Here is a 27,703-nt window from a genome sequence, read left to right on the forward strand (position 1 = left end):
CAGGACAGCCGGCACTGCTGAAAACAACTTCAGGTGCTCCAAAGCAGAAGGAGCAGGAGCGCAAGGAGGCAGCGAGGCAGGAGCTGCAGGAGTGCCCAGCCACTGCTGCAAGTGCTGCAGCTGCTGGGGCCAGGGCCCAGCCCGGAGCTGCCAGAGCAGGGATCCCCAGTGTCAGGTGCTGCTGGGCTGTGGCCCTGCTGTCCCTGTCCCAGAGCAGGGATCCCCAGTGTCAGGTGCTGCTGGGCTGTGGCCCTGCTGTCCCTGTCCCAGAGCAGGGATCCCCAGTGTCAGGTGCTGCTGGGCTGTGGCCCTGCTGTCCCTGTCCCAGAGCAGCCCCAGCCGGGGGGAGGCACGGCTACACGTTGGTTTCCAGCCCCAGCAGGCGCCCCATGCGCTCCATGTTCTTGTCCAGGGTGGCCCTGCAGGTGATCTCCTTGGCACACTCCGAGGGGAACCAGCCCCTCTGGCCGTCCCGCAGCCGCTCCCCCTCGTACCAGCCTGCGGGGAGGGACAGCAGTGACACCTCTGCACCGACCCTGCCCTGCCCTGGGGGCACTGAGGGGCATTCTGCCTCTGCCTTCGCTGGGGATCACGCACCAGGTCAGGAGAGCTTTGGCAGGTGTTTGTAATCCAGCCAGACCAGGTAAAAAATAGTATGTGCAAAGCATTGCACAATTTCACTGTCTTTTTTGTCATTCAAATATAGTTTGAAGTAATGCAATAGTACAGTGACAGAATCTCTGATTTCCCAGGTAACTGAGCAACAGCAAGTTAGAATTTAGTCCCTCAAGTACTGACTTGGGCAGCACTTGGTGCTATCGATGCCGTTGTGGGCAGGTCTGGGCAAGAGCCACAGTGATCTTGGGACACTCGACCCTGTGTCAAACCTCAGCAAGCACCCCGTGCCAGAGCTGCAGCAGGAGAGCCCAGGCCACGGCACGACAGACTGGGGCTGTTTCTCTTGGACAACCCTGGCACTCACCAGAATGTCTGAGCTCTGTGGTTTTAGACTAATTCAATTTCCTATTTGTGGACACCTCCCATGCCAATGCTGGCCAGCAGCCATGTTCTACAGCTGGTTACAGCTGCTGCTTCCTTCAGAAACCTGAACCCAAATGCTCACGTTTTCCTTGGAAGCTGAACTGTTACTCACTGCAGCCCTGTGCTAATAGGAAACACGTTTTTGTAGCTGGATCCCCCTGCAGAGGTGACAAATGGTTACTGACAGAAAATCCTCACTCACCGTCATTCACTTTTTGATAAACCAAAACCACATCAGCGACTTGGAGAGAGAGCTCATCGGCCTGCTTGGCTGTGTACGTCCTGATGGTCTCCACCTGAGCCAGGGCTGGGGCAGGAGAGAGCCAGGCTCAGTTAAAGCAGTCACAGGGCTTTTACTACAACACATCACCATTCCTTTAAAACATTTCCACTCTACACCTTCCCCCATGGCTTAGGGCAGCCCGGCCCCAGCGAGGGCAGTGCCCTGCAGAGCGCCCAGGAGCCCCAGCATTGTCACTTACTGGTCCTGTCCGTGTGCTGCCTGTCGCTGTCCTGGCCCAGCGCCGTGATCCAGCGGGCTCTGTCGCTCCTGCAAAGCACAACCATGGCCCAGCTCATGCCCCGGAGAATGCTCAGCTCTGAGGCTGCCCCTGCTTCTTCCAGTGCCTCCAGCTCTCCCTTCAGCCCCTGTGAGTAACCCAGCACCTCTGTGTAGGCTCTGCCTTCTTCACAGGGCCATAGAAAGCTCTCACCTAACACTGGTGCTTTTCTCCTTAGGACCCAATGCCACAGGAGGTGGTGAAACATGATCAAACTGTGCTGGAAGTCTTTGGTTCAGAGAAAACATTTCAGTTTTACCTGCACAAAACTACTCTGAACTCTTTGGCCTTGGAAATTCCCCTCCCATCCTTCTCAAAAGATAAGACTATAAAAATAGGTAAGTTAAAGTACAGGAATTCCTTTCAGACTCTTGCTCTGAGCGATGATCAGCTGGACTGCTATTTATACTGCAAACGGCACAGAACAAATCAATAATAAGTCTGCAGAACAAGATGTCTTTTCATACAAAGCCCAGACAACTAAAAATGTCCTGCATTTTTTCCCCAATAAAATTGCATTTCCAAACAAGTCTGAATCATCTCCTGCTTTCATAATGAGATCTTTAATAGAAAGTACTGATGATCTTCAGTTCCTTTCATGGTTATTCTAAACTTTGAAAGCCAACCTAAAACTATCGATTTTTCCAGGCAGGGACATGTCTGGAGCACTCCCTTTCATGCCTCTGTCCTGCCTCCAGCTTCCCCCAGAACAAGTGAACTCTTTCAGCGCTGGGAGGCCGTGCGGAAGTTGATGGCACATGCACATCCCAGAGCTGGCACTGGGTGCTGCTGCTTTCTAAGGCAGGGCACTCCTGCGGCACATGCACATCCCAGAGCAGGCACAGGTTTCTAAGGCAGGGCACTCCTCAGGGTGCCCCAGAGAGAGGAGCAGAGCTGCTCCGGCTCCAACCCTGCTGCTCCATCCACCATCAGCACATCCCAGCGCCTGCTCAGGGCCCCGAGTGCTCTGGCTGTGCCTGGGACACTCCTGTGACACACTGTGCTGTGCTTGCAGTGACAGCCCCGCGGTGACAGCCCCGCGGTGACAGCCCTGCGGTGACAGCCCCGCAGTGACAGCCCCACAGTGACAGCCCCACAGTGACAGCCCCGCGGTGACAGCCCCGCGGTGACAGCCCTGCGGTGACAGCCCCGCAGTGACAGCCCCGCGGTGACAGTCCCATGGTGACAGCCCCACAGTGACAGCCCCACAGTGACAGCCCCGCGGTGACAGCCCCGCGGTGACAGCCCCACGGTGACAGCCCCACGGTGACAGCCCTGCGGTGACAGTCCCACGGTGACAGCCCCGCAGTGACAGCCCCACCTGGCAGCACCGACCCTCGGGTGAGGCACCCAGCACAGGGCTGGCCCCCACAGGAACCTGCCCGAGGCACAGCTACACTCATCTCTGCAGGCAGGGTAATCGAGGCCTTACCCAGCAGTTTAAATTAACAACCCAGAAGAAGTAATAGAAATAAATAAACAAACAAACATGTACTACTCTGGGCAGGGCGGGAGGAGCTGCTGCGGACACCACCAGGTGCAGAAAGCCCTCAGCAGCGGTACTCACGGCGTGTCCGCCCCCAGGAGCATCTCCACCCTGTCCCCGGCGTGGTTGCAGAGCAGCAGGAGCCTGAAGAGGTGCGAGGCCGCGCTCCGGCCCGGGTGCAGCATCCCCGGGGCGCTCCGGCCCGGAGAGGAGCCGGGCCCGGGCTCGTCCCCGTCGCAGGGCAGCACCAGCAGCTGCTCCCGCAGCGAGTAGCCGGTCACGTTGTAGCTCTCCTCACTGCGGGGCACAGGGAACAAACCCCGGTCAGGGCTCGGATCCCCGCTCCCTTGGGCTGCGAGCAGCCCCAGCCTCGGCCAAAGCCAACGCCGCGGTGGGGACGGCTCCTCCAGCTCCTCCCAGCCCCACACAGCGGTGAGCAGCTTCTGCCAGAGCTCTGAGTAACACAAAGCCCCAGCCGAGCTCCCAGGGGACATTTTCAGACATTTTCACGGGGGTTCTGGGAAATAAACACTGACAGGGCTTTGGGCTCTTTCTGCAGAATGACTTTGTGCACTCCCAAATGACGGACACACAACATGCTTCTAATGGAACCAATCCTGCTCGGATGCTCTGAACAGGGAAAGGGTTGGTTTGGGCTTGGCTTTTTCGGGTAAGTTTGGGGATTTTTGGAGGTGTATTTTTTTTTTTTAAAGAAGTCAGTTCAGTATTTTAGTCTAAATAACTCCTTAGCCAAAGGAAGAACAGGCAATCCCAGCTGGGAGTGCTGCCATCACTACATGGGAATCTTGTGTCTGAAAAAGAAATGTGTCTATGCATTTATGCAATGAATAATAAATGCATTTCTTATGAATTAATCAACTAGTCTGTACATGTGCACAGCTAATCATAACAGAACCTCTTACTAATTAATCAGCAGATAAACCTCTACAAATCCTTCCCACTCCTCACTTCCATCCCACAAACGCGCTGGATCAGACTGCTGCTGCAGGGATCCAAGCACAAGCAGAAGCAGTGAGTGCATTTCCCACGAGCCCTCGGGGTGAATACTGCACTGATTTCAGCTCAGGCCCTGCCCCAGCCCACAGCCCGGTCTGTGTGAGCAGGACTGGGCTGACCCTTCCCGAGCCCCTTGGCTGAGCCTCTCCTCAGGATCCGGCACCCCCACACCTGCTGCCACTGGCTGCTCCTCTCAGGACACTGCATTAGTGCTTGGCAAGAATTATGGCATTTAAATGATTAAAATAAAAAAATCAGATTGTATCTACACACAGCAGGGGCTACAAGGACAACTGGCAGGAGAAACATTCCCAATAAATTAAAATCTGGACAGTGGGGAAAAGCAGATTTTTATCCCTCTTCAAAGCCTTGCACACATGCCAAATCCCTGTGTCCCCTCCTGCCCAGCCTTGGGGAGCAGCCCTGTGACTGGAGAGCCCTTGGGCTGCTCCTCTGCAGCATCTCCAGCAGGTCAGAGGCACAGCCCAGCAATGGAGCCAGGGCTGGAGATGGACTCTGGTAAAGCCCCGTGTGCAGCCTCAGAAATGCCCATTTTTAGCTCCAAGTGAGGAGAGGTGTCTTGGGGCAATGTTAAGGATCTCCTGAGATTCAGCTGCTGAAGGAAAACCACAAACGTTCAAGTCCAACAAACATTTGTGTCCATGCTGTGGATCCATGGCAACGCTGTGGTGGGAGCAGGGCTCACCCCGAGCTCCAGCACTGCTAGTGAAACCAGGGGCAGCCTCATGCTCCTGCCGTCCTGGCAAGTGTGCAGGGAAAGGACAGCCCCAACACTCCATCCTTCCCAAACCTGTCTTTGCTAGGGCATAAAGAACCATCTTTTTAATTCCTCTGACAATTTGGAATCTTAACTGCGTTTGCCAAAAGTAAATCCTGTTTAACAAGCAGTTACTTGTTATTGGTAACCCATGGCAGAGGCTCAAATAACTCCTGAACTCATTCCACACCGGGATCACGTTAAAAGTCACTGTGATTCGAGGACTGAGCACAGAAACAGTTTTATACTGGGGAAGCTCTTACCTCTTCTTCTTGGTGATGATGAGGACATCATTGAAGAGGAAGAAGTACACCTGCTGCTTAGAGGTTCTTTTGGAAAAAAGTCCAGTGTCCTCTACATATGCTGTTAATTCACCCCTTTTCACCAACCACCGAGAAGAGGAAACCAATGGAAACGGCTGCAAGGCAAGAAAATCATGTTGTAATCCTTACAAATTAAAAAAAAATTAAAAAACAGAAAAGAGAGTACAATTTATTTGGGAAAAATGCTTGAATAAACTCGAAGCTCAGAGATTACAAACACAAAGAGGTTACCAAAGTTCAAGGGACTGCATCGTTGCTACAACACACAGGTAACAGCTGCAAATACCTGGGAACCACTGGGGCACCTGTCATTGCTGCTCATGGAAAAGAGAAATGAACAGACCTGACTGATCTGCTCCCATGGGGCTGGGACAGGCTGTGAGAGCTCCTGAGGGCACGGAGCAAAGCCTGCCCTCAGCAGTGTGTCTGCAGGGTGAGAGCAGCTCCTGGAGCAGAGGGGACATGGGAGTGTCCCTGGCACCTCAGGGCTCCCCTTGGAGCAGAGGTGACACTCCCTGTGCCGGTGTCACCAGGACAGGTGGGCAGGGTGTACAAACAAACCCTCCTCACCTGGGAGTGCAGGTACAGCCTCCTTCCTTCCCCACCTCTGTGTGCTGTCCTTGGCAGCACCAAGGGAAGGCTGCCATGGCCCTGCTGTGCTCCTGAAGTGTCTCAGTCACCTGTCAGGCTTTGCTGAAAATGCTGAGGAGGGATCCTACAGCTGCTCTCTTTATCCAGCTCGTGGATGGGGCAGGAGCTCCCTTTGCCCCAGGTGAGGGCCAACACCTGCAGCAGCTGCAGCAGAGGACCTGAGCTGCCTGATGTGAAGCCTTGCCTTCATGAACCCACATTATCCCCAGCTGCAGGAGACACAGAGCCCGCAGGAGGCCCTTTTGTCCCTCTGGGCCAGGAAGGTGGAGGGAGGGAGATGTGGGACTGCGCTGGTCACACAGACCCTGCGAGGCTGCCCCCAGACAGACACTCCAGGCACACCAAGGTGATGAGCACAACTGCCTGTTTTCCTTCATTTAAGCACCTTTCCCACACTTTGAACAACATCCCTTCATGCAGTTTGTCAGCTGCCTCCCCCATTCTGCAGGAGTTGGCTTTTCGTCTCTGTTAATCCCTGGCCAAGCCAACTGCAGCCTGCCTGTACCTGCTGAGCCAAACCCAAACCCAGCGCTGGGACTGAGACCTCACTGCTGGAAGAACAAACATCGACTCCCTAAACAAACCCCACAGCTTCTCCCGTGCAAAAGATACAAAATTAAAGAACAAAAACTGCTGAAACTTAATTAAAAATTGAATTCCACAGTTGAGCCATGTACACAAGCACCAGGAGGTTTGAGTCACTTCCCTTGGTTCCCGTGAAGCTCTCCACAGTTACATCCAACTAAATAATAAACAAATCTCCAAAACTCTGTGAGACTGGGCAACAACAGAACTACTTTAACTAATTTATAATGACCATAAAACAGAATTACAGTCCCATGATGATTAGTTTACAAGCAAAAAATACTTTTAAAAGTTCTATTTGAGGATGAACAAAAAATTCCTCTAATCTGTACTCCAAATGAGTTCATCCCATTTTCCTAATTGACTCTCTTCCAGAGACAGCTTGGTTTAAGTTTTCCTGAATTGCCAAAGGAGCAAATCACGTGCACCATGTCCCTGCTGCAGAAAAGAGGCTCTCAGAAGTGAAAAATGCCTTGAACCAGAGCTGGGCTCCCCTGCCCTGGGGCCTGAGGGGCTGCAGGGCTGGGGCTTGGATGCAAAATGGGAAATCTCACACAAAATCGGGGAAAGACAAAGCCCCAGGGCAGGTGGGGTCACCCAGAAGCCACAGAGCCCGAGGGACAGAGAGGGATAAATAAGGGACAATAATAAACAGAGAGGGATGGGCAGGACAGAGAGATGGGCAGGGCAGAGAGGGATGGGCAGGACAGAGAGGGATGGCAGGGACAGAGAGGGATGGGCAGGGACAGAGAGGGATGGGCAGGACAGAGAGATGGGCAGGGCAGAGAGGGATGGGCAGGACAGAGAGGGATGGCAGGGACAGAGAGGGATGGGCAGGGACAGAGAGGGATGGGCAGGACAGAGAGGGATGGCAGGGACAGAGAGGGATGGGCAGGACAGAGAGATGGGCAGGACAGAGAGGGATAAATAACGGACAGAGAGGGATGGGCAGGACAGAGAGATGGGCAGGGCAGAGAGGGATGGGCAGGGCAGAGAGGGATAAATAAGGGACAGAGGGACCCCAGACCCCGAGGGACTCCTGGGATCTGAGGGAACCAGGGAGCAGCCCAGCCCCCACACTGGGCTGGACTCATCAAGATTTGAGTCTGGTACCACCCATCAGGAAATGCTCTGGTGTCACTTGCCCAGAAGTGTTGTGTTTGTTGTTGCTGTTGCTATAAGCAAATATTATTACCATCAATTTTTAGACAAAATTTGAGAATAAAATACTTTATGCAAGTTGAAAATGTCTTTTTGGAGGCAGCATTTGCCCCAAGCTGACCCAGGGCCTTTCAAGAGCTGTGCTTTTAAAACCATGAACCAGCCTCCACTCACTACATGCCTGATAATGAAACAATCTTCTCCCAGAAGAATCCCCATTGTGTAATGGTATCAGACATCAATTATAGAAATGGGATTGCAGCAAACATTGAATAGAAACAATAAATGTACTTGAACAAAGTCCAATAAGTATCCCCTACCTATGACTGGGTCTGCTGGTGTTTCCTACAAAAGACTGATAGTACAGGAAGTATTTAATAGAAACCTGTGATATCCCACCCTTGAGGGGAAGGACAAACACCCCCTGGATCCCTCCCTGGCCTGGAAGTGTTTTCCCAGGCACACCTTTCCCATCAGGTACATAAGCAAATCTGAGCAGCGAGCAGCAGCCTTTGGCCTCTCTCCTGATGCCAAAATCTTCACAGCAGTTTTATCTTTACAGCAAAGAATACTCTACACTCAGTATTTATTCAAAATCCCTTGTGCTGTAGCATCACCTTCTAATAAAATTAAAATACTTGACCAAAAGTTTTAATTTCTGTCATGCCACAACAGTTCACTTTTCCAGAATCACTGTGCGATAGGACCATGCTGGTGATGCTCCCCTGTTCACTGTCCTGGCCGGTCAGGACCACGCTCCTCGTCCTACCTTGATTTTGAATTCCAGCTGGGAGTTAATGGTGTACATCATCTCCGTCCTCTCCATCTTGCGGGCGCCCTCGTTGCACAGACGCACGAGCTGCAAACGGGACAGGGCTGAGCAGGGCCTGCAGCACAGCCTGCTGCTCCTGGGGAGGCACTGCTGGGGCACGGGGGCAGCAGGGCACGGAGGCACTGCTGGGGCACGGAGGCACTGCTGGGGCACAGAGGCACTGCTGGGGCACGGGGGCACTGCTGGGGCACAGAGGCACTGCTGGGGCACGGGGGCACTGCTGGGGCACAGAGGCACTGCTGGGGCACGGGGGCACTGCTGGGGCACGGGGGCACTGCTGGGGCACGGGGGCACTGCTGGGGCATGGGGGCACTGCTGGGGCACAGAGGCACTGCTGGGGCACGGGGGCAGCAGGGCACAGAGGCACTGCTGGGGCACAGAGGCACTGCTGGGGCACGGGGGCAGCAGGGCACAGAGGCACTGCTGGGGCACGGGGGCACTGCTGGGGCACAGAGGCAGCAGGGGCACACACCCCAACAAGGGCACGGGGGCAGCAGGGGCACACACCCCAACAAGGGCACGGGGGCAGCAGGGGCACACACCCCAACAAGGGCACAGAGGCAGCAGGGCACAGAGGCACTGCTGGGGCACAGAGGCACTGCTGGGGCACAGAGGCACTGCTGGGGCACAGAGGCACTGCTGGGGCACAGAGGCAGCAGGGACACACACCCCAACAAGAGCACAGAGGCAGCAGGGCACAAAGGCACTTCTGGGGCTCACATCCCAGCAGGGGCACACACCCCAACAGGCGCACTGCTGGGGCACAGAGCCAGCAGGGCACAGAGCCAGCAGGGCACAAAGGCATTTTTGGGGCACAGACCCCAGCAGGAGCACATCCACCTCACCGTGGTGTTTGCAGGGCCACAGTGACCAGGGCTGGCCCCGTGGCTGCACTGCTCCCAGCTCCCCCTGACCCCAGTGGTCCCACAGGAACCCCATCATTTGTGATTCTCCAGCAGGAACAAAGGTTCAGCCCCATTCTGGCTGAGCAGGGCACTGCTCTGACCCAGGCTGATGATCAGCTCCACACACACACCCTCCTCCCAGCTGGATTCACTTCCCACGCTGCTCCCCTCACAAACCCAGAATCTCCACAGTATCACCCACTTTGGGATCCCTTCCCAAGTAGGAGGCAGTAATTCTGCACAAACCCAATCCCCAGTGCCCTTCCTTAAATACAGCAATGCAGAGCCTTCAGTGCTCCTCCCGTCTGCAGTATTTATGCATGGAAAACATCCATTTTTCCCTGGAAGTACTCAGGAATTACTTGAGAGCATACCTTGCTGACTTCCTTCAGAGCCTGCTTGCAGTTCTCGTATTTTGCTGAATCCTTGGGAGTCTTCTGGCAAATAGTCTGGAACAAAACATCAGTTACTTCAGAGGACCAAGCAGCACAGACTGCAACCCACAGAGATTTCACATCTTAACTGAAATCCAGGAGCTGAATCACAGCTGTGGACTGAGATAAAGAGGGATCTCCGGTCACTCAGTCACACCAAGGAAAGCCTCCCTGCAAAGGTTTGGGAACAAAGTGATGAAAAACCTCTCAAGATGAGGTTTATACAAAAAACAAAACTGAAAGAGTGGGAAATAAAATGCTAGATCTGATTGTTTAGATTATTTCAGCCAAAGAGGGGAAGGAGGTATAGGAAAAAAAACCAAGAAGGGGAAGGCACCGCCAGTGACACTCTGCAGGAATACTGGATTATTATTCCATTTTTTACCTAAAAACATACTGCAGAGAAGAGAGAATCCAATATCCATGAACGAACTAACTGTCCAGGTGATCAAATTACTCAGTGCTCAATTTAAAAATATACAAACAAAATTATCAGTTCTGTTTGTGGCTCCCACCAGTGCTGGAATGTGAGCCTGATCACAATCTGCACTCCTGCTGGTGATTCAGCTCCTCACTTAGTCCTGGCACCTTAGATGAAATACCCCTTAGTCCTGACACCTTAAGTGAAATACCCCATCTCCTGGTGTGAATTGTGCCTGCCAAACACTCCATGATGGCACCCCCATCACTCTGAGTCCCTGGTCACTGCACAGGAAGGGACAGCTCAGTGCCACTCAATGGAGTTCAGCTTCCCAGAGTATTCCCTGCCTGAGGGCCCTCGGCCATCCTACAGGACAGCAGGTCTTGTTTTTCAGCTGCAGGGTGCATTTCAATCCTAGCACCACATACAATTCCTGGGCTGGTTCCTCCTGAGTTTCAGAACCATTCTGACCCTTTACTGTACAATTTCCCACTAGAACATCCAAGCATTTAACTTGTGAATGGGGGAGCAGGAAGGCCCAGTTCCAGTCAGCAAAAAATGCAGCAGGAATCCACAATCCACAGCCCAGGAGTGCTGTAAGGGAGAAGGCAGGAAGAGACTGGAGAGACCCAGAACTGAGAGAATGTTAACAGTGTGAGAACAAGCAGCAGGAAAGAGGGAAGCAGGTGCTCTCACATCCATCAGCAAGGGCAGACGAGTGACTCTCTGCATGGGGAGGATGAGGAAGGAGATCATGGGCAGGTTCCTGCAATCCTCGTGGGACTCGATCCGGGACAGCACCTCCTTAAACGCTGGGTTTGTGGCTCTGGGGGAAAGAGGACGGAACAATTCAATGGGATGTTCTCCCAAACGATTATGAGAGTTGCTACATTTTAAAAAAAACATGATTTTATAAAAAGGAAGTGTGATTTGCAGGAGTCAGACCACCCCAGCCTTCAGCTTTATTCTCTCAGATCCACCAGCCCCAGCACTGACATTAAAGCTCAGGAGCTGCCACCCCTGACGGTGAGGGCAGACCCAGGTGTGCCACACAGGGAGGGCCACTGTCCCACTGTGTGACACTGAACTGAACTGACGGAGGAGGGGAGTGTGAGCCACGACCCGGCAGGAGGAGGTGCCCAGCAGGGCCAGCGCAGCCCGGCTGGGAGCTCCCCCAAAGGGGTGTACCCACAAAGGTGCACGCAGAGCCCCCCAGCCCCGGGAGCCCTGCAGGGGGCTCTCCGTGCTCACAGCAGTCTCTGCAGGGTGCGCTGCTGGTACACCTCGTTGGTGCAGTACTTCACGTAGGGGTCGAAGGTGGAGCCCGCGTGCCTCGCCACGATGTCGCTGATGTCCTCGATGAAAATGTTGTTCTGGTGCCTGGCCTCCAGCTCTTCAAAGAACCTGGGGGGTTAACAGTCACTGCTCACTTCTACATGCAAACAGCATCTTCCTCTCGCAGCATTCCCCTGACACAGCCCTGTCACCAACCCATGCCAGCTGGGCTGGCCTTGACAGGGCGAGGCCGCCCCTCCTTTGGCAGGGCAGCGAGGGCAGGGCTGGCAGGACACGGCCCCAGGGCACGGCCCCAGGGCACAGGACACGGCCCCAGGGCACGGCCCCAGGGCACAGGACACGGCCCCTGGCAGCTCAGCAGCAGCGCTGGCACAGCCACTTCCCACTCCCCCATGCCACAACCAAACAGCATCACTGAGCTGGTCAGACCAGAATTTCCAGAAACAGGGTTGGAAAAGAAATGAAACGACTTCATACCCACATTAACACATTTCCTCTTGCAATTACAGGCAGCACAGCAGCAGAAGTGCTCGATGGAGCACAGGCATGTGGGGCTCTGAGCCATGTGGTGGTGGAGCAGCACACGGTGCTCCACATCCTGCAGCCCTCCACTGGAACCAAACAGGGACTGGAAGCACTGAAAATGGGCACAGAACCCAAAATGCTGAGCTGGCCCTTCCCCTGACCATGCTGTTCTGACAGCTTCCCTGCTGTCTCTGTCCCACATGTGAGTGTGGCCACTGATGCCTCCCACTGCCTTCTGCACTCCCAACGCTCCCAAAGCACCAGCCCTGATTTCCATGGTGCCCACTGGAAATGCCCCCCTGCTGGGGTGGAACAGCTCACAGAGCAGCTCTGCAGGTCACCCCTCACACATGAAATGCTGTCCTGGCTGAAGCCTTTGTACATCAGCATTCACTGCAAGAACCCTCAACTCCCTGCAGTCAACAAGTTCATACAAAAATCCTCATACAGCACAGAAAATATCAAGGAAATACTCAGAACACATGAGCTCACATTAAGCTCCAATATTTTGAAATCTGTTTTATTTAATTTCAGCCCTTCATTCAATATTTTAATCGCTAACACTGGCTCTTCAAATCTGCCACTTTTTTCAAGTGATGCCCTCCACAGTTTGCTTTACAAACACACCTCAAACATGCTAGAGGAGCAGAACAGGCTGAGCAGCAGCTGAGTGTGTGCAGCAACAGAGCTTAACTAAATGAAGGCACCCTCCAGGTGTGCTCAGAAGCAGCTGCTGCACGGAGTGGCCGCCAGGCTCTCGGTGGGGCAGCAGAGCCACCACAATCGAGTGGATTTTGGTCTGGTTTTGGGTTTTGTGACGTTGTGACACAGGAACTGCAGATGGACTGGCAGACTAACAGGCTCAGCCTGCAAGCACTGGGCAGGGTTTGTTACAGCCCTGTCTCTGCAGCAGGCAGAGCCCTGAGCACCTCCCGTGCCCCACGCAGCCCCTCCAGGGCACAGCACCTCCTGAGCTGCCACAGACCCGTCCTGTGCCGTGGGCTCGGGTTCCGCGCCAGGGCCAGCCCCAAGGGGCACATAAATAATAAAATCACAGAAAAAAGAGCCTGCAATATGGAGCCTGCAGTGTCCCAGGAGGCACAGCAGAGCCCCATCCCACACTGGGATTTGTTTCTCTCTGCTCAGACATGTTTATGGCTGGGAGAACCTCCCACTGCTGCCAATTCACTTTGCTCAGGAAATGAGGAAATCCAACATTTCCTGCTGTGCTATGGCACGCTGACAAGGTGTTGGACCCTGCTGGGCCACAGCTTCCACCTTTAGAATTTATCTGGTGCTTCATCAGTGACATCAGCACAGACAGTCCCTGTAAGAACAGTGAAGACATGGGAGAGGAGAAGACAGAAAAAAAAAGAAAAGCAAAAAGGGAAAAGAGAGACAAAGAGGAGCAGTATATCAAAGTCCCATCTCCCAATATGTCCCATAAGGAAATCCTGCATTCAAGTTTGAATCAAAAGCTGTAGTTTTCCATATCCAATCTGCTAATTATTGGATACAACCAGTGAACCAGACACATCATAAACCCTTTCACTCACAATTTTAGGATAGATTCTGCCATAGAGCTCAAGACTGAGGGATGGAATGATTCCATTCAATTTAACCAACAAGGAGTTTGCTGTGATGTGTGCAGCTATTTTTGCTGAATGTCAAGAATTATTTACTTCAAACATCTCTTTGTTAAATCCAGGACTTTTCTGGTTAAAGTTAGATCCAATTCAGAGAAAGTCAAACAGCATTGTAGGACAGAATTTGATTTCCCTCCTCTTGTCCTTACACTGTTTAAAGAACCATCCACTCTGCAGCACTCCTGAAGGCCAAATTCAAAACGCCGGTTTAGCTCCAGGGTGCTGCAGGGACAGAAACCAGGGGAGGGGCAGCAAGCAGAACTCAGCCTCTTCCCCCTGGAGATAGGGGCTCTGATATGTGCAGCTGTTACCAGAGCAACAACTGTCACCTTGAGATAACTTCAGCCAGCAGTAACAGAGATTTCTGATTAACCTCTCCAAACCTGAGCCTTCTCATCAGGGACAGAAGCTGAACATCTGCAACACGACTGTCATTTAGGGAAGGGGAGGGGGATTTAAAATAGTGAAAATAGGAAAAATAGTCTTATTTCCATAGAATCTTCATGCTGAATCAAAATAAAAAAGGGCTGGAGAGAGGGTTATTAAAGTGCAGAACTGAAATCAGTTTGAGTTGCCACAGTCTCAGCAATGGAAGCCAACACACAGCTACACACACAAATGCAACACCTGAGCCCACAAAGCTCCTTTCACTGGGCAAGGGCCAGGCAGGAGCAGCTGGCCCTGCAGCCTGGGTGCCCCCTGGGTGCCCCCTGTGCCCAGCCCAGCCCCAGGCTGTGGGAACATGGAATGGGAGTGTCTGCGAGTCACGAACCCAGCACAACCAGAGTGCTCAATCCTGTCCCTCTGTGACTGAAACAGAGTTTTAAACCTGACAGAATCTGTTAAAATGGTTTTGTTGGGATCTTTTTCTGCCAATGCTGCTCTGGTATCACAGAATCATCTGCCTTCTGCTGGTCTAATGGCAGAGAAGGCACAAATTGCTAAAGCTTTCCTTCTTCCTATAAACTGGGGATGTGACCCTGCAGACCAACTGCTCCTGAAGACCAGAAAATTCCCTCATTTCCCTGGGACTCCTCTTTCCCCAGAGAGGCTCCTGGGGGGCTGTCTGACCTGACAGTGCTTTCTCAGGCTGCATTCCTGGCTCAGCTGCTCCCCGGCATCCCCACAGCCCAGCCCAGCAGCTCCTGCCCAGGCTGCAGCAGCGAGGGTTCCAGCACATCACACAAGGGTCAGTGCGCTCCAGCCCTCTGAAGCCACCTCCCAGGAGCTCCCACAAACACACACAGCAGGTGCTGCACAGGTTATTCATCCCCTCTCCTCTGCCACAGACACTCCAGGGAGCTCCCACTGTCACAGACAGTCTCTGCTCTCTGCACTCTGCTCCCAACAAAGGCAGCTTTGTTCCCCCAGGAATGCCCTGTCAGGCACTGCAGGCCCATCCTGGTGTTACTGGAGAGTTGCCATTAAATGTGTTCCAAGTCAAAGTTCCTAGACAGAGGCTTTAAGCAGTTTCAACTAAAGGTTTTTATAAAGTATTCCCATCAGCTCAGGTTCTTCAGCTCACCAATCTTTTGTCCCAGCAACCAAAACCACTGGTAACTACACTCATACTCAGGTTTTGTACTAGGCAAAGGCTGCTTAAAAACCAGCAGAATGGGAGAGACTCCACTTTAAAGTGAAAAGGTGGATTTTGTTACTTTGAAACCCCTTGAAAACAGAAAGCAGCAGTTTGGAGATACCAAGCGGGTATCTGGTTTAAAATCACTTCCATTGTTTACAGAAATGACGTTGCTCAAAGCCAGCACACAGTTTTGTTTTAGTTTAACAGTATTGCAAAACTTGGGAGATAAATTATGTTTTCATTTAGGTTTAAAAAGGAGTTATGACTTCTGATTTTACCCCAAGTCATAAAAACCCAAGTTCTAAAACCATGAGACTTCACACACAAGAAAGGATAAGATTCCAACTCTAGGCTAATGTGGTATTTTTCCATCCCTTTTTTTCCTCTCCCTCCCACTTCCTTTGAAGACTATTAATCAAAAGGGATGTTAGAGTTCCCCTAAGAGCATTGCTCTCCCCATCCCCATTGTCCTTTACTTTCACACCTCACACTGTGTAAGGAGCACCTGTAAAAGGAACTTTTCCTGGAAAATGAAGCCTTTGATGAGCTGCACTCCCTGACGCCAGTGCCACCAGACTGGGGTGGCTCTGGGGCCACACAACCCCAGCCTCTGGCAAAGGGCTCAACTGCAAGAAACAAAGAAAGGGGTAGGGAGGGAGAAAGGAAGGGTCCCCAGCCAAACCCAAACATTCTCCTGCTCTGTAGTTCCTGAACTGGGTTTGCACTTGACACAGAACATCAGCCTCCAAAAAACAAGATCTTGCTGCTGCATGAACTTCAGAAGAAAAAAGTCAAACTGTTGCACAACAAATGTTAAATTCCACAGACTTTGTGGTGTCTCAGAGAAAAAAGCCAAGAAATGACTTTACTGTGACTGGGGACATGGACCTTCACAAGTTTCACCAAGGTAAATGAGGGTTTAATGCTAAAGAAGTCACAAAGGGGACAAAAGAAGGGGGAGCAAAATAAAAAACCACTCAGAATCCTTGTTCAACCCTCAGCCCTTTTCTGAAAGGAGCCCAATATTTCTCTGTTCCACAGGTAAAGAGATCCATGTAAAGCTGTGCAGAGCCACAGCTGTGAGCACTCAGTACCTTCACCAGCCACTGCAGCCACTGTGCTCACTGCAGACTGCAAATCAGGGACAGGAAAAGCAACACAGACAGGCTGATGCTTTAGTTATGTGGAATACATAATCCACCTGCTGCTGTGAACAGAACAAATGGCAAGGAAGCCAAGCCACTTCCAGTAACTTTGTGAAAGAGAGTGCGAAGTACTCTGAGAGCACATACATATGCATGTCCTGGATTAAATAACACTGGCAGTAATTACCAGCCAGCAACAAGACTCCTCTGCACTTGTATCTTGTAAGATCTGCCATTTCCTCCTCTCCAGGCACTATCTGCAGCGTCTGTTTGCCTGGCTGCAGACTGAAGGAATGTGCCCCAAAGCAGCAGAGCAGAGCAGAGATGCCCCCGGCAGCAGAGCCAGGCCCTGGTGCTCACACAGGGGTGGGTGAGAGTCCCAGAGATGCCCCCGGCAGCAGAGCCAGGCCCTGGTGCTCACACAGGGGTGGGTGACAGTCCCAGAGATGCCCCTGGCAGCAGAGCCAGGCCCTGGTGCTCACACAGGGTGACAGTCCCAGAGATGCCCCTGGCAGCAGAGCCAGGCCCTGGTGCTCACACAGGGGTGGGTGACAGTCCCAGAGATGCCCCTGGCAGCAGAGCCAGGCCCTGGTGTTCACACAGGGGTGGGTGACAGTCCCAGAGATGCCCCTGGCAGCAGAGCCAGGCCCTGGTGCTCACACAGGGGTGGGTGCCAGTCCCAGAGATGCCCCTGGCAGCAGAGCCAGGCCCTGGTGCTCACACAGGGTGACAGTCCCAGAGATGCCCCTGGCAGCAGAGCCAGGCCCTGGTGCTCACACAGGGTGCCAGTCCCAGAGATGCCCCTGGCAGCAGAGCCAGGCCCTGGTGCTCACACAGGGTGCCAGTCCCAGAGCACAGCACGCCTCAGGACAGACCTCTGCACCCCCTGGCACCAGCCAGCTCTGCAGGGCAAGCATGGAACTCCAGCTCCAGTTCCACAGCTCAGCAGGGCACACTGAGCTTTATCTGATGCCCTGTAGGGACCAGGTCTGAATGCCTGAGCAGCATTTGGCCTAGAACTGCTCACATTTGAAGGATGCTGATCCCCACTATGATTCACTCTGTGCTTTCCCTTCCCTCCCATTTTCAGAGACACCAATCCCAGGCCAGCCCTGCTGACACTGCTGTGCAGATCTCTGCCACTTGTACTTCCCACCTGCAAACCAGCAGGAGCTTGGGAAGAAATGCTCACCACTAAAACGGATAACTCAGCATCCAAAGAGAAACCTGCTGCTATGTTTAAGGACGCACAGCTCTGGTAAGTACAGAAATGCCACGCTCACTTTTTGCTTGCTTCATAAACATCCGTGATGTTGGAGAAGAGGTGGTGGCTCTCTGTTTTGGTCATTGTGAGGCTCAGTTCCCTGGAATTTTTAAACATCCGGATCAGAATCTCCAGGCTCAGCAAGTAGGAGTGCTCAGAAGAGATCACCTCAAATATTGCCTGCAAAGTGAAGGGGGGAAAGAAGAGACTTACTAGTGATTGGGCTTTTTTCCTTAAAAACAAAAAGAAAATGTTGAGCAGGAGTGCAAAGCAAAGTTTTGGATGTAAACTAGAGATTATGACTTAAATGTTCATCTCTATAATAGTTGCATCATTAATTATAAATAAGTTATTTGATACTAAGAAAAAAGTCTTTGTTAACAAGTCTATATTCAGAGTTTTCAGTGCAACTGCAAACAGGAGACGGAAGAGAATTCCACACAGGAGTGACCCAAGAGCACAGCAGTGAGGCTGGAGGGAGCAGGCTGAGGCCCCTGGTGGAGCTTTCCCAGGCTGGGAACAAAGCCACCAGCACAGCAGGGATGGGGCAGACACTGCTCCTGGTGTGCAAGGAAGGCAGAGACAATCACCTCACCATGGCCCCACCACACTGCCGAGAACAAACTCCAGAGCAGGGTGCCTGACACACGGCCAGGGGCTGGGGCAGCTCCCTGGTGCCTGCTGGCACTGCTGGGGGGCACCTGGAGCCACACTGGGGCTCCTCTGCACAGACCAGGGTCAGGGCACCCTGGTGCAAACCCCAAGGACAGTTTCACTCTCAGGGGGCCAGGGGCACCCTGCAGCTGCTACACACACAGGATCTCAGGCTTGCACGGAAACACCTACTGAAAATAGGCCAAATCAGTCTGTGACACATTTTCTTTAGCCAAAAAATGCACAGATACCCATCTCACTAACAGATTCTGAAAGATGGGATGTGTATGAAGACAGGACATGGACATTAATCAAGGCAGAAGACAAATATATTTTTCTGCAGTGATAATGTATATAACTATAAAACAATCTAATAGGCTCTAAAAAGCAATTCAAAGAACGGATAAAGAATACACGATAAAAGGCACTTTAAAAGAAATACAGCAAAAGCATGAATTGGTAATGTACCTACAGCTTAAAAATATTTATTTAGGCTCCCACTGAAAGAACTGGCCTCTAAAATTCAAATTAAAAACCCCCAGGCATGAAAACATTTTTTGGTAACATTGAAGACTTTACATTTAAAAGGAATCCAAAGAACTTGTTCTTTTTGAAAGGATGCAAGTATGGCTCCAGGAAACACTGACTAAGGGCTCCTAAAGGATATCACTGAAATACATGCCTTGTCTCAGAAGCTTCCCAGCAGGAGGAGGCTGAGCAATGCCCTCAAGAGGAAAGAAGGCACTGGGGCAGATTGCCACGGCAGGCAATGCTGCAGGGCTCCTAGCCAAGCCCTGCTTGCTGGGAAGGACACGCCTGGGGAGGAGCTGCAGGGACACAGCTGCCCTGGCCAGGTAGGCTTGGCAAGCTCCCCTTCCCTGGGACACAGCCCTGCAGGGAGGAACGGGGGCACAGCACACGGACAGGACACAGGAGCAAAGGGGACAGGGAAAGGGGATGGAGAGGACACAGGAGCAAAGGGGACAGGGAAAGGGGATGGAGAGGACACAGGAGCAAAGGGACAGGGAAAGGGGATGGAGAGGACACAGGAGCAAAGGGACAGGGAAAGGGGATGGAGAGGACACAGGAGCAAAGGGACAGGGAAAGGGGATGGAGAGGACACAGGAGCAAAGAGAAAAGGAAATTGGATGGAGAGGACACAAGGAGCAAAGGGACAAGGAAAGTGGATGGAGAGGACACAGGAGCAAAGGACAGAGAGAGAACAGACAAGCACCCTGGTGCTGCTGCTGCCATCAGGGAGCCCCTGCCCTGCTGCAGGGCTCAGGGACCAGCTGGGCTCCAGCAGGCACACCCCGTGCCCAGCACTGCCCACAGGGGTGGGTACAGCTCTGTAGAAGCTGCTCTTTGCTCCCCACTGCTATGGAAACTCCTGTGCCACATTTCCTTCCCCTCTGTGAGCCGGAGTCCCTGTCACCCCTTCCCTGGCACAGCAGCGACCCTGGCGCTGCCAGGCTGGAGCAGCCCAGGAGCCCCTGGCATGGACACAGGCACCTCAGCACACTCTGGGCTCATTTTTTCTCCCTGGGGAGAGAGGAGACTTCACTGGAGAGCAGGAAGCCAAGCAATGAACTCTTATCAACAAGCAGAGCTCTGAGGCAGGCGTGCAGTGCAGCCCTGAGCAGCAGCCCCAAAACACAGAGTACCTCCTGTCTCTTCCTTTCCTCCTGGCTGATGGCTTCTGACAGGCCGTTCTTCTTCACCTACAAAGACAAATCAATCGATGTTTTAATACCTTTTGTGGGGAAATGTGATTAAAAAGAGAGACAGGACTACCAAAACCTAGAGAGCAAAGCACCAAGGAGGGCCTGGCTCTACAGGAGTTCTAAACACAGGACCCAGGTCAGGAGGGACACCAGGGCAAGGGAAGGGAAAGGGCACAGCACCACGCACGTGGAAAGCCCTGCTCTCTTTGTGGAGCAGAGGCACATCACAGACACCAGACCCACACCCATTTCTGTCAGTCTTCTCCTAACATGTTATCACCAACAGCTTTCTCTTCTTGCTCCACCTGCTCCCCGGCATTTTAAAGGATACATTATTCCTCATTTTGCTCCTGCCCAGCAGGCCCCACAATGCTGGGCAGCAGGAATAAGGAGGTGCCACACTCTGGTCTGCACACCACAGCACAGAGTCACAGGTAAATGCCTGTGGGTGTTACAGCAACATTCCAGTGTGGGAGGCACCAGCCTCTGGAACACAACTCCCAGACCCCCATAGCACCACGGGCAGACACTTCTGGATGCTGAGCAAGAGCTAATTAGACGGCTTTTTATTTAACAATTAAAGTACATCTTAATCAGGAGCCTGAAAGCTTCAGAGCATTCCTGAGGAAGTGCAATGGCACTGAAAGGCGCAACGTAACTTTTTTCTGGATGCCGTGGAAGAGTTTTCTAAAAATGCACAGCACAGGAAATAGCTAGGAACACATCCCCCAGATTTCAGTGCTCCCTGTTAACACAGACAGCGCCAGAGCGCAGGGAGCTCCACGGGGCACCTGCTGAATTCCTGCTCCAAACTGCAGCTGGCACACACGGGTGTGTCCCACTAAGTACACAGCAATTCAGGGCACATGAACTCACAGCCAAGGGCCCAGCCTGACACTCCCCACCAACAGCAATGCTTCCAAAAGACAGAGACCCAGACGTGGAGACTGCTCTGGCCATTTCTGCCAAAGAAAATTCAATACCTAATTTTGATGTGTCCAAAATGTTTCAGCTGAAGTAATCTAAAAAAACATCACATGTGTGATACTAAGCAAAAAAACCCCTTTATTTACACTAAGAATATGATCAGAAGGAACAAAAGAGGCCCAACATCACTGCTACTAACACTGGAGTGACTCGTCCCCACCAATGGCTGATTCAACCATGGAGGTGAGAAGCAAAGGATGAAAGGAGGACAGGTGAACTCCATTCAGGGACAAAAAGTGCCTTCAAAATGAGGAGGTGCTGAAAGGGGGAACTCAACAGGAATCTACTAAGTGGCTGCACCACAGCCAAAGTGACCACAAACCCTTTAGTACAGGGAGAGAAAGGTGCAGACATCAGCCCTGAAGGCCCCAGAGAGCCACACCAGGGGTCTGGGCTGGTACCACGGAGGGGAGGCAGCCCTGGACAGTGACCCTGGGCAGTGACCTGGGAGTGGCTCCCTAAAGCCACTCACAGCACCTGAATTTTACATGAATGAGAAACCAGTCACATCTGAGGTCAACACGTGTGAATTCACTTCAGGAAGACAGAAACACCCTTTATATTGCTGTTCTCATGAAGAATCTGAGCACTCCATGCCTGAAGGGCACTACCCTCAGGCACAGCGCGGTGGGAGCTGCAGCAGTGCCAGGGCAGCCTCCTGCAGACAGGGGATCCTCTGCCCCTGCCCTCGCTTTCCCAGCACAGGCACTGCTCACAAACACCACAGGCATTCTCCTCCTCCTTTCCTAGCATATGCTGAAACCCAGGACTGACATTTTCCAGCTGACTTCCTGCAACAACTCCAGACTCACTTTTTAACTTCTTAATACACATTGACAGCATGTAATTTTTCCAGAGTTATGAACACAGTCACTATGAGTCTCACGTTCCCAGATTCTGTTTTCTCCATGCACCACCTTCTCCCATATACTCCCCACTTCCAATTTTGCAAATCAAACACAGACAGTGCACAAGTTTGTGTGTGAGGAGCAGTAAAGAACAAGCTGGTTTCTGTAAGTGAAGCACAGCACAGTTCTCCTCCTGAGATGGTCCTCATGCTATTTCTGTCTCAAAGCAAATTAGTGTTTTGAAATTATCATTATTATTATTACTAAATAGCGTTCCTTCCAAAATACCTCAGCTGTTGAACATTTAACTGCTAGTTCCCCCAGAAGGCAGAAAAAACAATTTGACTTCATTATAAACACTTTTTTTTTTTGCAACATGAAGTCAATGAACTGTATTTTAAGTATTTGATTGTTGGAAAAAGAAAATTAAAGCACATATTTACAAAACCGCATTGTCTTGCCTTCATTATAATTACTGAATCAGAGAGATTCATCTTTCAATACTTTAAAGTGCAAAGGGTCATCAGCATCTGTAAGACAGCTCTGCTAATCAGACCATCTAACCAGCCTTTGGGGCGCTCCCTGAGGCTTAATCCCTCATTTATTGGTATGTACAGAGCTGATGGTCAAATACTGCAGGTGATCTTGTCATGGCAGAATCTCTCTAATGCCTGAGATGAGCATCTACAACATTCTACAAGTTACATTAACAAAAAACAACCCCAAACCCTTCATTATAGGGATATCGCTCCAGAAGGCACAGAAATGGCCCAGAATTTTTATGGTTCCTTCGGTCCCAAAATCCCATGTACGGGAAAGAGCTGTGGCAGTAGCAGCTGCTGTCAGTGATCTGCCAGGTTATGGGCAGGGAAGGCAGTGAGACCGCAGCCCTGGGCAGAAGAGCTGAATTCCCTTTGTTTAACGATGCTGCTCTGCCAAGGCCCTGCAGACACTTCCCAGCCTGTGCAAGGGACAGCACAGCACCGGCAGCTCTGCTCTGCACTTCTCAAAACGCTTTCCATTAAACACCTGCACTCGAGCCAGCCTAAGAGCTGCTGGGCACTGATTTAGAACAATTCAGCAGCAACTTGCTTGTAACTAACTGAAGCCTTTCTTTAGTATAATTCACCCTTTTAGTGAACTCACACAACTCTTTTTTTAATGAATCAGTAAAGTTGTGCCTTTGCCAAGTACAGGCCTCTAAAATGAACTTGGTTTAATTGTTTTTTATGTGAAACAAAGACCAGTAACTGACTGGGACCTCCATGTCGTTGTTATGATGTGACAAAGATGATGACAAATTTCAGCCAAAAACTCCAGCAGCAAGTAAGAGAAGACTTTGCTTCTGCCCACCCTGAGATGCTGTCTGTGGCCATACAACTCACCACAGAGAGCTGGCTCCACGTCGACCTCAGGGGCTTATAGTGAAAAACAACCTTGTCATCCAACTTCTGCTCTTGGGGCTCAGACTCTTCATCAGAATCTATGTCCAGAGCTTTTTCCTTATAGTTCTGATATAATACAGCATTTTCTGTCAAATAACAACAGTACGTCAGTCATTGCTAGAAAGTTAGTTTAGTTGGTCTCATAAAAATTTAAAGTAACATTTAAACAATGGAAGAAACCAAAGTGTCACTGTGCTGCTCACACTCCACAAGACAAAGATAGCGACTGATTTGGGCTGGACAATGGTGCAGTACAGTGACAATGGATCACTGTACCCAAAGATCCTCCCAGACCGAATTAAAGAACAGATGTGGCCTTTGTCAAGAAAAAAAAATAGCAAACAATTTTTTCTTCCTTGGTTTGCTGTACCCAGTTCTGTAATTAACCAGCAATTAGAAAACAGGATTGCGTGTCAGTGGAGCAGTCACTGATGTGCAGGTCTCACTATTTTCATGTCCAGGAAAAGCACACTGCCCAAGCCAACCCTTCTTCTGTCAGCTCTAAATACTGTCTTCACATTTCACTGTTTCCCAGTTTCAGAGATCTGAGGTCAGAACTATTCCAAATAGAAAGTTAAAAGCCTGTCTGAGTAAGCAGGAGACCTATGAACCTCCAGACCAAATACCCTCCTGGTGTGTTTGAGTTGTGCCATCATTAATTGAGAACTATCAGCGGCAAAGGAACACAGGCGTGGAGCACTCTGCTGCTTCCCAACCTCCCTGGCCACACACCCCTGGCAACAGCAGTGAGCAAGGACAGAAATTCTACACCACAAAAACCCACAGGCCAACTCAGCCATTAAGCAGGCAGGCTCTGAAAGGTACTTTTAGATGGGCCAGGCTTTGGAGAACATCCAATCTTCCCCTACAAGAGAAGGGGGAACTGAAGTGGAAGTTTGGCTGCTCCAGGCAGGGCCCCACCTCCTGCGGCCCCTCACCTGGCTGGGTGGGTCTGTCCCCCCTGCTCAGACCAGGTGTGGCCTTTGGAGCAGCTTTGGGGCAGGGCCTGTTGAGTTTCTACACTTTCAACTGAGGAAACTGGCACAGCAACTGAACTGGGGGAGGCATTCCAGAGAAAGTTATTAGCTGGGATCATCCCAGACAGACAGGATCATTGAAGAGAATCCAGAAAACATCATCAGGAGATAGCGTGAGAAGAGATAAAAATAAAGAGTAGGAAAGGGGATGATGCAAAGAGAACACAGTGGGAAGCTCTGAAAACAGAAACAAGAGGAAGGTAACACAGCTGAGATGACCTCAAAGAGGCATTAAACAGGGAAAAGCCACGAGAGTAGCAGTTATTGCAACAGAACTTCTGTGGACTTATCATAGATGTTTTCTTGTTGAAATATTGGGAAAAACAGCAAACTTGGCAAACCCAGAATTAACGAGTACCACAAAAATACAGCTCCACAGACAGTGTTTTCCTGACACTTATATCTGAAGCCTAAGCAGCAAGAAATGAAAATGCTTACAGAGCCCAAGGGCCGAGCCCAGCACCCCGAGCTGATGAGAAGGCACAAACAGCTGTGTGACCCCCCAGCCCAGGGTAACGACTCAGGGGCGTGCTGCAGGGAGGGCCCAAACCCCCGATGGATCAGATGTCCGGCCCCTGGGCACAGCCCCACAACAGGCAGGAGGGCAGTCCCACCTCGAGGAGCTAACTGTGGAACTGCACAGAGCTGACAGGGCTGAGGCAAACACAGCCAACAGCTCCGGTTTGGGGAGGGACAGGAGCTTAAGCGGAAAAGAAGCCCTTGACACACCTTTTTAGTCTGCCACTTCATAGTCTTTAAAATAGCCCTAAGGTAGGTCTAGTGCCAAAATTATAGTCCCAAATCTCAGCTGCATTACTGAAAAAGAAGGCACTGAGTCTTTGACTCCGTACAAAGGAAGTGTGCAAAACGATCCTGAAGTTCATTTCCCTTGGGAGTTATTAGCAAGTCTGGACAGAACAGGACTCACCTTCCCCATCGAACGTCCCTTGTCCTTTCAGCATCTTCTGCGGGTAATTTTAAGAGAAAAGAGAGATATGTTAGAAGGAGGAGAATGCAAAATAATCACAGTAACAAGAATGTCTGTTTTATTCAAGACTTGGGCACCAAATCAACAGGGCCTAATCTGTAAACTTCATGTGTTGGACAAGAGTTCAGTAAAAACAACTGTGTCACGAGAGAAAGTGAAAAGCTACCCTAGTTTCATGTCTCTCATGCCTTGTTTAGATGTGTTTTCCCTGTGTTTCAAAAGCAGACTGCACGGGCTGCAGAGGGGTTCAGTGAACTCGGCTCATCCCTCTGTCCCTGGGCTGCCTGCGGAGGCGCAGCACTGAGAGGCCGCCCTTCCCCTCTGCAAGCAAAACCACTCTGAGCACTTTGCAAAGGAGCCTTCCGAGAGCACAACAAACCCCTGAAATAAAACAGCTGCTCTCGTGCAACAAGTCCCAGGGCCAAGAGCCTATTTCATAAAACACCACAGTTTCATGTCCTCCTATCTTAAACTAAACTCACTGTTTTAAGTCTACTACCAAACCAAACCACACTCTGCAGCTGTTGACAAGTTCACCAATTTCTATTTCGCTGTTTGTAGTGTTTTCACAGAAGCATCCACTACCATAATTTCAAACTGGCTGAAAACTGCGATAAAGCTGATCATTATTTTAAAAGCTACAGCATCAGCTCTTGGATGTACTTCACTACACAGAAATCTGTGAATACATTTCATACAGTAACAAGTTATATCTAAAATAAGGAAATACAATATTACATTATGATAAGTGAAAGAACACTATCAGTATGTCTTTAGAATTTAATACATTAACATTCAATGTAACTCTACTACAGGATTCTAAGTGATTACAGCCAAGATTTAAAAACAGGCATGCTGCTTTTACTTTCAAGCATTAAAATACCTGAAGTGATTTCTATCAATTTAAAAATCACTCAGTGATTTAAAAAAATACTTTAAAAGTAATGTCTCAGAGAAGTGAGGGAGGAAGTTCATTTTTCTGTCTCTATTCTAGCACACAGACTTTATTAAGATAATGTCCCTTTTTTTTCCTGTTTACTCCTTTCTGGGACACAGGTTTTAAGCCCGGGGTTCAGTTGTGAAAGCTGGAGAATCCAGCAGGAAAGGCGAGCAGGAGGCAGCTAGCAAAGGCCCTGAACCTCCTGGGTTTCAACAGAGCCCGCCATCTCCAACACCTCACTTGGAAAACAGCACTTTTAAAACTCACAGTCACATCAAAAGTTTTGCGTTAGCAAAAAAGCAATCTGAAAGCTCCCAGCATTTATGGGAAATGCAGGATCAGCAGGGCCACACTCCCACGGAGCCAACACCTTCACCTATCAGCACACCTTACCTTTATCCTCCCCAGGCTCGAGAACTTCTCCTTATCTTCAACCACCGCTTTCAGGACGGGCTGGGACATTCTGTTCTTCTTCTTGCACTCGGCGGAGCCGTCCAGGTCCACGCCGCTGACCACGGCCCGGCGGTAGGACGTGGAGCGGAGCCCGCGCCGCAGCGCGCCCGGGCCGCCCTCGGGCTCGTCCTCGGGGTCGCTGCCCAGGGCCGGCCGGGGGGTCTCCACCAGGCTGCGCGCCTTGAGGCCCCGCTCGTGGCCCTGGGCGCGGCCCGCGGGCCGGCCCTCGGCCAGGCTGCGGGGGATCAGCTGCTGCGAGCCCACCCTGCGCGCCGCGGGGCTGTGCGTGCTCAGCAGCGCGGGGGGCGATCCGCTCCCGAGGGACCCCGCCGGCTCCTGCGGGGGCGCTCCCGGCTCCTCCGGGGGCCCGGCAGCCCGGGGGCCGCGTCCAGGGGATCCTCCCGGCTCCTGCGGGGGCCCGGCAGCCCGGCCGTTCCTAGGGGATCCTCCCGGCTCCTCCGGGGGCCCGGCAGCCCGGGGGCCGCGTCCAGGGGATCCTCCCGGCTCCTCCGGGGGCTCACCAGCCCGGGGGCACGGTGCGGGCTGAGCGCTGGCTCCGAACACGATCCGCTCCTGCTGCGGGGCCAGCGCGGGCAGCCCCGCTGTCCTGGGCGGCCGCGGCCGGCGGCCCTGCCCGCTGCCCGGCGGGGAGACGGTGCCGTTGGCGGTCGAACCGACGGGGCTGTCCGGTGGCAGGGCGAGCAGCTGGGAGCGCCGCTCCGGGGACAGCGCGGGGGAGCCCGGCGGCCGCACGGTCCCGTTGGACACCGATCCCATGGCGGGGCTGCCGGTGCCGGCGGGCCGAGTCGCGGGGAAGGCGCACCTGTCCTCCACGGGGAAGTCGGTGACGAGCACTCCGCTGGGGCTCTGGTACGACTGCGGCCGCGGCTTGCTCCAGGCGAGCGGCAGCGGGCGGGGGGTCGCTCGCCGCCTCCAGCGCGGCGCGGCGGGGCCCGCCGGGGGCTGCCCGTCCAT

At 52.0% G+C, this 27,703-nt stretch overlaps 1 protein-coding gene across 1 annotated transcript; it reads right to left on the reverse strand.

Annotated features, from left to right (window-relative positions):
- Positions 1-352: 352 nt before the first annotated feature.
- On the reverse strand, positions 353-27,703 carry ARHGEF26 (Rho guanine nucleotide exchange factor 26). Its single transcript, XM_054282666.1, has 15 exons — positions 27,132-27,703; positions 26,669-27,044; positions 25,276-25,312; positions 23,251-23,396; positions 19,971-20,027; positions 17,672-17,832; positions 11,446-11,598; positions 10,891-11,020; positions 9,714-9,788; positions 8,372-8,461; positions 5,146-5,300; positions 3,169-3,384; positions 1,524-1,591; positions 1,244-1,348; positions 353-498 (listed from the first exon to the last, which is right to left on the reverse strand). Exons 1-15 carry the CDS (start codon positions 27,701-27,703, stop codon positions 356-358), a joined length of 2,484 nt encoding a protein of 827 aa, XP_054138641.1. The 3' UTR covers positions 353-355.

The sequence above is a fragment of the Melozone crissalis genome, unplaced genomic scaffold, assembly GCF_028551555.1.
Source record: "Melozone crissalis strain CALT ecotype California unplaced genomic scaffold, PUWL_Pcris_2 ptg000034l_1, whole genome shotgun sequence".
Taxonomy (NCBI): domain Eukaryota; kingdom Metazoa; phylum Chordata; class Aves; order Passeriformes; family Passerellidae; genus Melozone; species Melozone crissalis.